The sequence below is a fragment of the Patagioenas fasciata genome, chromosome 9, assembly GCF_037038585.1.
Source record: "Patagioenas fasciata isolate bPatFas1 chromosome 9, bPatFas1.hap1, whole genome shotgun sequence".
Lineage (NCBI taxonomy): Eukaryota > Metazoa > Chordata > Aves > Columbiformes > Columbidae > Patagioenas > Patagioenas fasciata.
Genome location: NC_092528.1, coordinates 30,773,852 through 30,786,811, shown reverse-complemented (window position 1 = coordinate 30,786,811; position 12,960 = coordinate 30,773,852). Strand labels below are relative to the sequence as shown.

At 46.6% G+C, this 12,960-nt stretch overlaps 1 protein-coding gene across 1 annotated transcript; it reads right to left on the bottom strand.

Moving 5' to 3' along the window:
* Positions 1-2,079: 2,079 nt before the first annotated feature.
* On the bottom strand, positions 2,080-12,282 carry STRIT1 (small transmembrane regulator of ion transport 1). The gene is made up of 5 exons (XM_065844859.2): positions 11,281-12,282; positions 6,730-6,792; positions 5,765-5,986; positions 2,279-2,376; positions 2,080-2,189 (listed from the first exon to the last, which is right to left on the bottom strand). Exons 1-4 carry the CDS (start codon positions 11,498-11,500, stop codon positions 2,282-2,284), a joined length of 600 nt encoding a protein of 199 aa, XP_065700931.2. The 5' UTR covers positions 11,501-12,282; the 3' UTR covers positions 2,080-2,189; positions 2,279-2,281.
* Positions 12,283-12,960: the final 678 nt, after the last annotated feature.

The following is a 12,960-nucleotide window of genomic DNA, read 5'->3' as shown; positions in this document are numbered from 1 at the left end:
CCGAGTGGGTTGTCCTGAAGGTGGTTGCAAAAGGCCACTTTGCAGAATGGTCAGTGGGCTTTAAACAGTGTGTGGGATGCATATCTCCTTGGAATAATCCTCTTTTTATTACTCTACAAAACTGGCAGGAAGTTCTTTGTATCTAGCAAGCCTGCTTCACAATACTGAAGCCAACCTAGAAAGTCATTTCGTTTTGCTCTGCCAAATCAGATCCTCCTGCTCTCAAATATCAGGTAAAGCTAAAACACCTTGTAATGTTCATATTTTAGCTCTGTAACATTTTAATTTGAAACATTTGCTTTCAAATGCTGTGGAGACACCTGAAAAAGCCCCTTCGGTCAACTGGATTTTTCAGGATGATTTTCAGCGGTGCCTGGTAAACAACTGGAAATGTAAATGCACATTTGTGGTCGCTATGGATGGCTCGGTGCCCCCGGCCTGGCCAGGGAGCGCTGGGCTGGTCCTGCGGGAGCTGCAAACCAGGCACAGCAACAGGTCGTGCGGGGTGAGAAACGCCCTGTTTGCCTTGTCTGCTGGCAAAGGGAAGAACAAGCTCATAAGACAAGAGGACTGAGTATAACGGCAATCACTGAACTTCAACAAGACCGGAGAATTAAACTACACGTGCACCTACCTCTGTGTTCTAGAGCCTCCCTGTGGCCTGCAGTCGGAGCTGGGATCAGTCTGGCTGGTCTCAGCCTTAGAAATGTCAAATACTATAGCTGCCTTCAGGCACCGAGGCAGGATCACCCGTACTGCCGCATGCCCGAGGGATGGTTGCCCATTCATTTTCAAAGGCCTCTAGAAATCAATAATAATAGTGATTATGCCCAAAAATTTCTTCCAGTACGTCAGTGCCGTTACCGTAGGGCCAGCCTGACTCTGGCTGGCCGGTTCTCCATTCTCTTGCCCTGTCTATCGCCAAGATTATTCCCTTCCTTTCACAAAGTCTGATATATTTAAGACGTATGTTTTATTCACTTCCCATCATCTCACAGCCGTTCCTGTGGAGCCCAGGCCAGCACAGGGCTGGGGAGGCCCTGACACCGCTGGTAGAGCTGGGGATGCTTTTGTGCACCCCTCAAGCCATTTTTCTGGTATTTGTCCCAGGACAACGTTTCCCTTTTCACACCAACACTAGTACGTTGGTGACCTGAATTCAGGGTGTGTTACGTGGCAATTCCCAGGCACTCTTCTGGAAATTGCAATCGAGCCAGCAGGTCCCTGTCCTGTATTTGTGCTTTTCAACAGTTCCTGCGAGGTGGAGAAATCGGATTTTCACCTATTTCGCTCATTTTTCTTTTTCAGAGTAGTTAGTTTAATACTGAATTCCCGCCTTGTTCTCCAGCCTCCCTGGCTGCGCTTTTCCTGCTGCTGGAGGAGCTGCAGCTCCAGTGGTCCCGATGCAGTTCAGCGCCCGCTGAGCCCAGCAGCGCTTGACAGGAACTGAACCGGCTGCCAATGGAAAAATACAAAACTGGGCCCTGAAAACCATGCAAACAGAGGAGAGCAGCAGTTAACTTGGTATTTATCTACATACTGTTAAATAAAAACCAAATGTTTTAGGATTAAGGAAGTCCAAGTCGCACATTTTAGGATGCACTGCTTCCCTGTCTGCCTTGCATTTTCTAAAGCCCTTTTCAGATTCATGTATTAGCTTGCATGACTGTTTGCTTTTTTAAAAAAGGAACTTAATGTAGTTTCAGAAATGTATTTGGGCACTGACAATTCAGCTCTTGGGACAGGGACAGTTTACCACCACAACATTTTACATTTAATGGGTTTTTTACTACGAAACTTTAAACATTCTCTTAACTCAGTTAAAACTTGCCCAAATCCATTGAGATACTTCTTCCCCAGCTTGGCATATCTCACAAACGAGCCAAAGTCCTTTTTGGTCCCCCATGGCATCACCAGCTCCGGGAATACCGTTTCCAAACTGCTCCAGTGCAAGGTGGCAGCAGAGGCTGCTGGAGAGCAGGCAGGACTCCAGAAACTACAAACCATCTGAAAACTGGTTTCGTGACTCATCCTAAATGCATTTCAAACTTTCGTTGTGGAGAAAAAGCGTACACCATGTTTACAGAGTTGATATTAAAAATAATTCATTTTATACGCATTTTAGTCATTAGAAATGTCAATTCAACTTCCAGGTTCTTCCAATCAACATTATTGTAAATTCTTCTGTCCTGTAAGGCAAAGAAAAGGACATTTTACAAGGTGGCGGTGCAAACCAAAGCGAGCACGGGCGGTGTGCGATACCGTGCGAGTCACTCACTTCTCATGAGAAGACGATGTAAACCATCAGCGCACAACCCACGATCCAGCCGAGGGCCAGGAGCATCGGCACGACGAGACGGGAGAGCGGGACTTGGGCTGGAAGAGGAAAAAGGGTCTTTTTCAGAAAGCCTAAAAAATCTGATACAGAGACGTGGAGTCCAAGGCAGAGGAGCACGCAGAACGCAGGACTAGCGCCTTACAGAAATGTGCTTCTGTACAGCATCAGGATTTCAAAGACCCTACAAATATCAGAAGCTTGTCAGGAAGCAACGTATCAGCCTTTGGGGTTATATTACTTACCAATATATGACACCGCTTTAAAGCACATCTTTCTGCAGGTTTTTGAAGGGATTACTAAATAATGTAAAATTATACACACCACCTCGCACAGTTTAGATCAAGCTGACTGTCTTGGGAAGGATGCTCAATAACTTAAGGTTTTCCTCATTGCCCTTTTAAAGCTGTGCACAACACAAACACGTCTCACCAGGATATTGCACGGTATATCTCCTAGGAGGGATAGAGAACACGTAGATAGAAAACCTGCATATGCTGCCACAAAAATATAAAACAGATAAGCAACTACACAGCAAAAAGATCAAACCCTGCTCTGAAATCGGGTGTCCTTTTGCCACAGGGGAGTCCCTTACCTGTCCCATTTAAAGCCTGTTACTCATTTGACACTTTGTAAGGTAAAGCTACTTCTGTTGGGAATCATTTCTCTATAATGACCATTTTTTCTAAAGGTCCTGTTACAAATAAAGTGCTGGACCCTGCTGAGGTCCATGGCAGTTTTAGCAGCTCTGCAGAGCGCTGTTGTGTCTACAGAATACGGCGTTTTGTCAGAGGAGATGCAGGTTTAACGCAGTGGGACGAGAGCGCAGGTGAGTCCGGACGGATGGGCAGGGATGCTGTGCCCACGGATGGGCAGAGTTTCGCGGGAGCCATGGCCAGTGCTCGTGTTTCACAGCGTAAGAACAGAAATGACCGTGAGATCATTTGCTCTGATCTCTGTACCACAGAACAGATCCCCAGGACCCGAGTGGCAGTGAAGTAACTGCTTGAAGACAAAGTTTTGTGCCGTGAGCGAGAGAGGCTGAAGTGTAGATGCGCACAAGGCTCGGCCGGGTGTGACATCTGAGCAGGTGACCCCTTCGTGAGGTCTTGGAAGAAGGTGACAGACTCCAAGGCTTCAGTATTTGGTCCACAGGAAACTATCCTGAGTCTAAATGTGAGACTCAGCCTTACCCTCGCCACAGACCAGGGCTGTGCCACCAGCAGCAGGAAGAGCATCAGCATCGTCCGCGTTCCAGCCCCCGGGGGAGGCGGCTGCGGAGGGACCGGCAGCAGGGAACACAATCATCCTAAGCAACTGTGCTTTCCAAAGGAAAAAATCTTTACTGACATCTGCAGGTAACCAGCTAAAACCCTGAACCATGAGGTTTCATTATCATCACCATGTAAACGAATGCACATGAAGGCAGAATACTGAGAGAAATGTGGTTTGTTGCAGCCACCAGTATTGCTGTCAAACAGATCAAGGAACCAAAGCCTGGCTTCCGGGGGCTGAGCCAGAGCCTGTGGAAATCAAAAGGCCAGTTCTGGATGGCAGCAAGAATACAGGCGTCTTACCGTGACCCCTGTGTGTAAGCTGGTGTTCTAGCTACAAACTACTTTCCCCCCATTATAGTATTTTTTCCTGTACTTCAAACATCAGTTTTATCTCAAACCAAACGGAGAAGCCCTGGGCACTGTCTGCCATGGATGCCCAAGTACCCAGAGAAGCCAAGGATCCCTCAACTACAGCATCCAGCAGCACAGGTTTCCCACCTAAATACAGCCTACATACACTGATAAACTTCATCTGATCTCTATCTTGTTTGTTGTTTTTTCCCTGAGGTTTACCTTTTATGAAGGACAGTAAGTTGGCTTGGTTTTGCCATCTGTAGTTGGTCAAGACTCCTCCCAGCTACCATGAGAAAAACGCTGTCTGTGCTGTCACTGAGCCGCCCTCGCCCCTGGAGCGTCCAGTCCAAGCCCACTGACACAGGCACCCCAAGGACCAGGCGGAAGATCTCCCGGGACTTCACCAGCAGAGCCTGGGCAGGTGAAGCCGGGAGCGTGTCCCTGCCCGAGCGTGTCAAGCGTCAGCTCCCAGTCCTGCGTTCCCTGCTCCAAAATGCCTCAGAACTTCACAAAGCTTTCTTTGTGCTGTATCTCACATAGGCTCCCCGAACCGAACACACGACCGAACCGCTGCCCGTTGCTGGGGTGGCCGTGTGGCCACCACGTCGGTCAGCAGAGCGAGAGGGGACGTGGCCGTGCCCAGGGCACCATGTCCCCTGCGCGGCTCCCGCTGCCGCCGCAGCAGCGTTTCCAGCTGTGCTGTCCAGAGAGGCTGTGGCGCTCCCGAATCCCGCTGAACCCAGCACTGATGCGGACAGGCTCTGTGCTGGTGGCGCCCGCCAGCGTCACACCGAGAGCTCCCGTGGAGCTGGTGGCTCCTCTGTGCCGCCGCTCGTTGCGGCCGGGCTGCCCGAGGTGTGTAACGGGGCGCAGCTGGACCCCCCGGGTGCTGCTGGCGCCAGCCCGCCCTGGCTGAGCACTCATGGACACGCTGCTCCTTTCTCCGTTCTTTAAAAACAGTTAAATAACAACACACATCCTACCAATGTAAGATATGGTTAAGTACTAATTCCTGCTGGAATACCCACATTCATATAATTTCTGTCGATACCAATGAAAATTGAAATTAAGAAACAGCATTCGGTATCCTGTTATATCTGAGCTTAGCAGAATTCCACTTTCCTTCTTAGATACCAGTGCTAATGGTGCAAAACAAAAAGATTAAAGTCTTTAAAAACCTTTAATGTAAGTATGAAGATGTATTAAAAAGTTACCTTCACAGGGAAAACTACCTGAATAGCTGTGTAGGCAGCTAACGGCGTGTTTAAACTTACAGTCATTTCACCATTCAAACCTCTTACAGTGAAGTCAATACAAAATGATAATGAATATAAAATGCATTTTTATAGAAAGTGGAAATGTGCTTATAATGGAAAGGTCATGATGAGAATTTCATTTTGCTCTGCCACTTGGGGCTTGTGGGGTTAAAATCTAAATTACTGTATGTTTGCCTAGCATTCCACTCGGATTTCAGCCACACAGACAGCATATTTAAAATGCTGCCAAACATAACCCATTTTACACAGTTCTGTTTAATTAAGTTAGTCAACTTAAAATTGTAACTACAAAAAACTAAAGAAAACAGAACTGGTAGGATTCACAAACACGGGAGGAAGCCCAGCTACTTCATGCTCATTGCTTATATACAATTAGCTTTAAACTGAGTACACTTTCTTGCTGAAAAGTCAAATGTATAGTGTATCAGACATACAAATAGCTGAGTATCGCCATGTTAATTGCTCGGACGTGTGGATTTTAAGAATACCTGCTCCCGTTCCCATTGAGCCGAGCGCCTTACCTGGTTCTGCCATTCCCGCTCTGCTGGTTCTTGGCAGGTTTTCAGGTTTGCTCTGCAGTTGTTCCCCTGAGCCTCGGGATGCTTTAAATAGAGCGCGATGTGGAATGCGCCGCAGCTGCCTCGCGCACCCTGCCAGGTTCGGGCTGGATGCGTCCCCTTGTCTAAAAAGGCAGGAGCTGAAGGGATCCAGCGTTCCCGCTCCCGAGTCCTGCAGCTGCACATCTGTTTCGGAGAAAACCGAATGAAGAGGGGTCAGTGGTGAAGAGGGAGGGAAATAATGGCCAAAACTACTTCATGGCCTCTTTACAGCCATAAACACCACATGACGAGTTCACATAATATTTATATGCATCCACATATTTAGAGCATAACAGGGGTCCAGTTCGCTCTTAGTCCCACATCTTCTCTTGTCCCTCTCTTATCAAAAGGACACGCCAAGTCCTATTCGGTAATAGTTGTATATGTATTGCTGTAATTACTAGTTACTTGCTAAGCAGCACCAGGTATCTTGTACTCCACAAAGCACAAAGATATGTTTAGCATCCTCTCTCCTTAGAGTGTCCGGTCATCATTACTCTTATGGGTAGTGGGTAACAAAAACCAAGAGAGAAACATTCCTAAAATAATCTAAGAATGATTTTGCCCTAAACACCATAAATCATTGCAAACTGCAGTCTTAAATTCAGAAGAGAAAAACCACAGAGATGAGCGCCAGATCTGAGCCAAAAGGCAAAACTGCACATTAGCTTGTATCCCATAAACTGAGAGTTCCATGTAAAGATCCCTTGGAGGGATCCCAGACAGAGGTTTTGGCCAGGAAGCCTATAAACCCACTCAGAGTTTATTAGGGAGAAAGTCCTGTACGGAGCCCTCGGAGGGACACGCGGGCGCAGCACACTGAACAGCCCCTAAACAATTGTTTTCAGGCACAGGAGGACACTTCATCCAACTTTCAGCAAACTTACACGTAACCCGTGCCAGAGCTGTGCCTGGATACCGAGTGAAACGGGGGTTCTTCCTGCGTGTTTCTGAAATGGAAAAGGACACAAACGGCTGTTAGAAGCCATTGCTGATAGCAGGTGCCTGGGATGCTTGGAAGGGATCGGATCAGGATGTTTGTCCGGTTCAGAGGAATTGTTGTGGTCTCCCAGGAGACAACACAGTGCTCAGAAACACACGAGGCAGATCTTCTCAAAGAGACTTTGCGTGCTTGTTGATTAACGTTGAAATACTACAGAACACGATAAGTTTCCATGATCACCTTTCTTCACAATTGCATCCTCTCCTCAGTGGCTCTGGAGATCACATCATCCTTGGAGCTTTGGGATGCAGAAAAAGAATCAAGCCAAAGTTAGATTCTAGAGCACCAGCTGGAAAAAGGACTGGCTTTCCATACCAACATGATCTAACCTGTTCCAAAGCAGGTTCATAACTCGAGTATTTTGTTTGGAAAGAACTAGAACTGGCTTAGCAGCAATGCAATCCCAGTCCCTGCCCAAACAGCTGGGAGAGGGCCTTCAGAACACCCGTCCAGAACGTGATCAAATGGCTCCTTCTTTTGAGAGGAATAATATTTTTTGCCCTAAAAGCAGGATTGGAAACCGTGGGCCCCAGGCTACACGACTTGTGTCCACCTGCACAGTATTTTCATCTGGAATGAACAAAAAAATGAATGGCACTGGAATATTTTAAATACAATTGTTTGCATTGCTGTGATCAGTATCTTTTATATACATATATATATATATGTAAGTCTAACCATGCTAGCATACACAATGTGATTGAGCAGCATTCAACTCTGGCAAAACTTGACTGAAGTCAGTTGTTTTACACCAGAGGTGAATGATTTAGCTTTGTATAGGTTAGTTTTATTGCATACTATAAGCAGTCCCTGTTTCTTGGTCTTTTTTGAGTGTGGCATGAATTCTAAGGTGACAATTACAGTAAAATAACCGAAGTCAAGTCATGGCACCCAAGGAAGTGTCCATCGATTTTTGCAATGGATATCCTGACCGACCTGTTCCTCAGCCTGCGCTCACTGTCTCTTGGGTTCTTGTGTTTCTGTTTGCATGATGAGACACTTCCAAGTTATCTGCAGTTCTGAAGATAAAACAGAAACATGGAGCTTTATTGTCCACTGGTTTCTAGAGACCAGTCTGACGCAATGGGTACTGTAACGTAACTGGAACCACGGATTCTGGGTGCTGAGCTTCCTGGTGCTGGATGTCCCAGTGTCTCCACCGTTGCCTTTGCCCGTCCTCGCGTTCCTGAGCAGGACTGCTTAACAAATTCTTGCCTTTCCCCAAGCATCACGTCAGGAAAGCGGTTTCATTGCTGCTTATCCAAAATGGGTATACTCTTAAAATAAAGCTCAGGGCTACATAATAATTCATTATGCCGTGCGCAATCCAGTGTATCACATCATCTCGAGACACAATAATAAAACGCGAGCTTTACATTCTTTGTCTCGCTTTGCTATGGAGCAGACGTTTTGGGATAAGATCCAATTTGTTGTAAACAGAAATATGATCCTGTTCTTTGTGTAACAGATCTACTGAAAAAATATACCAAGCCAACCAACACCACCACAAGCTTTCTGATACAATAAGTTCATTGGCTGCATAACTGTTCCCATAAGAATCCTATCTGATTTGGTTCTGCTAATTATATACACACATCTGATCTAATGGAAATAATTTCTCCCAGGAACCACGTATTCCTAACAAGACAATCTGACCTTCACAGCTTGGGATCTTTCCAGGCCCCGTTGCCTTGAGCGAGCACAAAGTCATTGCTCTTCGCCACGGTTTTGGAAGCACTGCCCTGATTTAGCCGCGAGCACAGCGAGGATGGCTCCGCAAGTCTAAAGCATGAGCCTAAGGGTATAAAAGTTGTAGCGGCACAAAGAATAACGTAACAATATAGACATTATTTCAAACAACACTTCTTGTGTTTAGAACGGAGGAATGAACTGCAGACGTAAATTCTACACTAGGTCTCAGTCCAACAGACGAAAACAAAGCCAGGGGACATTTTCAAAATATAAAAAACAAGGAGAGAACAGAATGCTTAAGAGAAACTCAAGAGAATGGTTCGTGGAAAAAAAGCATCTACTTTTTTGCCTGCCGAAGAACAATACCCAAGAAAAACAATTGCCTCATTTTCATTTGCGTTTCAAATTACATTATGATCTGTGTATGGTTTTTGCCCTGTGTTGGTGCTGGGATGACGAGATGCTCAGGGTTCTCAGGGTTCAGAGTCAGACGGTTAATTGTGGTTCAGAAACGAGATCTCTTTCAGCCTTCGGTTCAGGGGGGGACTCAGCCAGATCCGTCTCACGTTTGAGCAGCCCGGCTGCCTTCAGTCCCATTCGCTGCTCCAAGCTAGAAATGCACTTTAAATGCCTTAAATGCCTTCAGTACTTTAAGTGAATTAGGGCCAAAATGAGGAGGAGGAACTGAGTGAACCAGCAGGGCTGAAGTCTTTCTGGAACAGAAAGCAATTTTAAGGGGAAAAACAATACTGATGTTTTAGAAAATATTAAATTATCTGCTTCAGCTCCATGTGGACTTTGCCAAAAAAATAAAGCCAAGACGAGCAGAAGTGTTTGTCCAGCAGGTAGGCTGGTTACATCGGAGCTTCCCCTGGCAGCGGGGCCACAAGCTGACATACACATCGCAACGATACCTTGGTGATTTGTTTTCCTGTAACACGGGCACAGATCCGCGAACAGGAACCGCGGCACCTCCGCATCCCCGTGTGCGGTGCTGGTCCCCGCGGGTCGGGTTGCAGGAGGCCGCAGAGCTGTGCACATCGCCGCTCACCCTGCGCCGGGGCTGCTGCCTCGGACAACACGCTGGGGAAACATTTACCTACAAACCATCCCCCATTGCCTCTTCCCCTTTTGTACCAGACAGGACTTTTCAGAGCACGGTCCCCTCTGAGAATCCGGGGAGCGCGACGAGCAAATACCATCTGCTCGGGAACAGCAGCACGGGTGCGTTTGCTGTGCTACTTCTCATTTAGCGTCTCCTGTTTGGGAAGCAACTGTCAGAAACCTCATTAAAAGCCTGCAAAGAAAATTGGCAATATTTGCGGTGTAACTAGCTAATGTGTTTAGAGCGCGTTCTAATCTTCATCGTTTCACCAGTACCCAGATATCAGATACCGGAATGTCAAATCTAGAGTTTGTTAGCCATGCCTCTGACATCTCAAAGTCCACGTGAGCGTTCAGGAGACTGGCAAAGAAACGCTTTTGGTTTTACAAATCCTGTATGATTCGTATAAGTCACTGTAGGCCACACTGCTTTATGTTCTATCAGAGGGACATATCAATTCATCTGCACAAAACAAAAGCTCCAAGTAATAACATCTTTATAACTTTGTAATATTGGTACTAATTCCTTTAAAATCATGGGGTTTTTTCTTTCAATTTCAAAAACCCCTCTGATTTACCAACAAATCTAAAGCCATGTATATATGTGCCTTGGACTGTTTTAGTACTTTGTCATACTATACTCTCTTGTGACCTGCAGACTGACGTGAAAAAGCATTCACAAAACAGATATACATGTGGAAAATGCATCTAATGAGAAGCATCTTATTTGTCACTATCTTCTCATTTGAAAGCTCCCTCAGAAATTGCTAGAGATCACTTCCATGCCCATTTACATGATGGAAATAAGGGCTGATTGTTGATTTGTTTGATGACTGTGCAGCTGAACACCTGAAAAATTCCATTTATTAAGCTACTAAATATTTAATTGCACACGCTGTTTCCTAGGCGCAGGATACCTGCGTCCATTTCTCTTGGTAGAGCACTTCAGCTGAATGCTGAGGTGTCTCATTAAAACTCTGTGAATATAACGAAGAAGCAGCACTATCAGTGTAGAGACCTCTATGTGCAGTGCCATTGCTGGATTAGTTCCCCACTGGTGTCTAAAAATAACGTCGATAACGTTTTGCCTTTGTATAGTTCCATTCTGCTGGCTGCCGAGTGACTGGTAAATACCTTTGGAGCAGGCACGGGGATAATTGCTCTGAATAAATCTCCCTGACACATCACTTAGGAGAAACTGCCTCGGCTGGATTTCTTAGTACTGAGCTTTAGCTGAGCGGCACCACAAACCCGCGGCACCGCAAACCCGCGGCACCGCAAACGCGCGGCACGTGGGCACGGCCGTGGTTTCCAGCCTGTTCTGCCCCTCAGGCACTGCCCAGGGTCCAGCTTTCCCATTTCAGGATCCATTTCTCCCATTTCAGACTGAAAGCGGGGGAAGAAGCTCGGTGAGAGCGACGTGGGGCACCCTGATGCAGGGCACCTTTAGCAGCCCCATAACTTGGGATCATTATTCTCAAGCGCTTGGGTATTACATTTTATTATATTATACTACATTATTTTAATTATGTTTTTATCATGATGCCCTGGCCTTACCTAAAGAGATGGAAAGCACTGAATAGTAAATGAGACTTTTGGCTGTTCCCTCGTTCTAACTCCTGAAACACAAATAACTGACCTGCGCAGCTGTGGCGAGTGTTCCGGTTCTTTCCTGGTTGAAAACAACTTACTGGGCTGAAGATGTTGTGACTGCATTCAAAACCAAATGCTGGCTTGTATGATTTCAGCTCATGTGCTGAGCAAAGTGATACACAGGCTGAACACCGTTTGATTTGATCGTACTGTGTCCTCTGAAAGAACGCTGGATCACGCCAGCAAGGAACACAATGGCAAACCATTAACCAGCTAAAGAAAAAGAGGATCTATTCATTAACATCAACTGTGAAAGACTTTCTAAAATGCTGTGTTTATCTGAAATTTAAATAATTAATTTCTTGATCTGGTTGTTCCAGCTAACCATGAACACCAGATAAAATGGAACCAGATGATTTCAATGTCCTCTCTAGAACAAAATGAAGGATTTCTTCAGAATCTTTTGTTCTGTATTTTTCCCACGTATTAGCAAACTACAACACAACTGAGCATAAGCCAGCCCTGGAATTAGAGCCCTAAATCCCCACCTAAGCTGCACCTTCCCCAGCAGAAGTCCCTGCAGACATCTCTGACCCATACAGGAGCCCTTTTTCCTAAAAGCCTGGACAAGGTTGGCAGTTAGTGAACGGGGACAAAACTCAAGACCAGAAGAAGACAAATCCTGATAAAGCAAAACCATCCCGGGTCAGCAGAGCCGCAGCCACGCGTGCCAGCTGGGACGGGCGGCGAGGACGCGGCGCCTGTGAGCGGCACAGCGCTCGGTGCTCCGCACGCTTACCGCTGTGAGCACGAGCGGCACCGCGGGGCCTGCGCCCCAATCTGAGCTGCTCTTGCGGAGTGGCCGGTTCAGCCTTCCACCGCATCTTGTGGACAAGGAGTCGTTCTCTCCCTCCTTTGCCGGGTGCCTCTGGCATCGGTTTGCCTGGTTCTGTGCCTCGGTGGGACCACCCTCCTGGTGCAGCCCATCCACTGGTGGGAGAACAGGGAGCGGAGCTTTCTTCCTTTCCTTTGCTATAGCTCCTATTGTCCTTTTTAAATGAATCCTCTGTGCTGAGGAAAATACGCATTTTAAAAATTACCAGAAGAAATCACTTAATTCAAAAGAAAACTTTGCAAGCCTTGAAAAGCCATTAAAATGTTACCAAGTTTTATCCAGCCAGAAATAAAACCTCAAAACCACTAGAAAGTTGACACTTCCACGCATGGAATTCCACGCATGTTCTTACCTGTAAGAACATAGCCAGTTTTTCTAGCTAGATATATAATGTAAGTACCGAGTCTGTATAGCAAAGGTGAAGAACAGCAGCTCCCACCCTAGTGCTGCAGTTCCCTCTTGTGCCAGAGCGGGCAACTCCAGACGTGCAGGGAGCCCGGGGGACGCTCCACAGCATCAGTCACCTGAGACACCGCACGAGAAAAGCTGTGGGGTTTATAAATACACTAAATACGCTGTACTTAAAACTTTTATCAGGAAATAAATATTGAGTGGTTTGGGCTTTGAAAACGCGGAGTGTTTCCTCAGTCTGGGGTGTCACTGCCCCTGTTAAATGAATCCTGCTACAGCTCCAGGAAACGAAGCAGAGCACGTGAACCTGTGCGCACAAGGCAAGAGACGCTAACAGTGACTGAGCACTGGCATTGTGGCTGCTGCTCACATCCCTCCAGTAACTGGGAGCAATATCTACAGGTAGCAAGACTGATGTTG

What these genes read in the sequence shown, in the direction of transcription:
- STRIT1 (XM_065844859.2), bottom strand. Translation starts at nt 11,500, where the DNA reads ATGGTTTGCCATTGTGTTCCTTGCTGGCGTGATCCAGCGTTCTTTCAG. An exon ending in CACTCGCCACAGCTGCGCAG is followed by an intron (nt 6,793 to 11,280) that starts GTCAGTTATTTG and finishes TTTCCATTTCAG; the next exon opens with AAACACGCAGGAAGAACCCC. An exon ending in AGCGGGAATGGCAGAACCAG is followed by an intron (nt 2,377 to 5,764) that starts GTAAGGCGCTCG and finishes TTCCTCTTCCAG; the next exon opens with CCCAAGTCCCGCTCTCCCGT.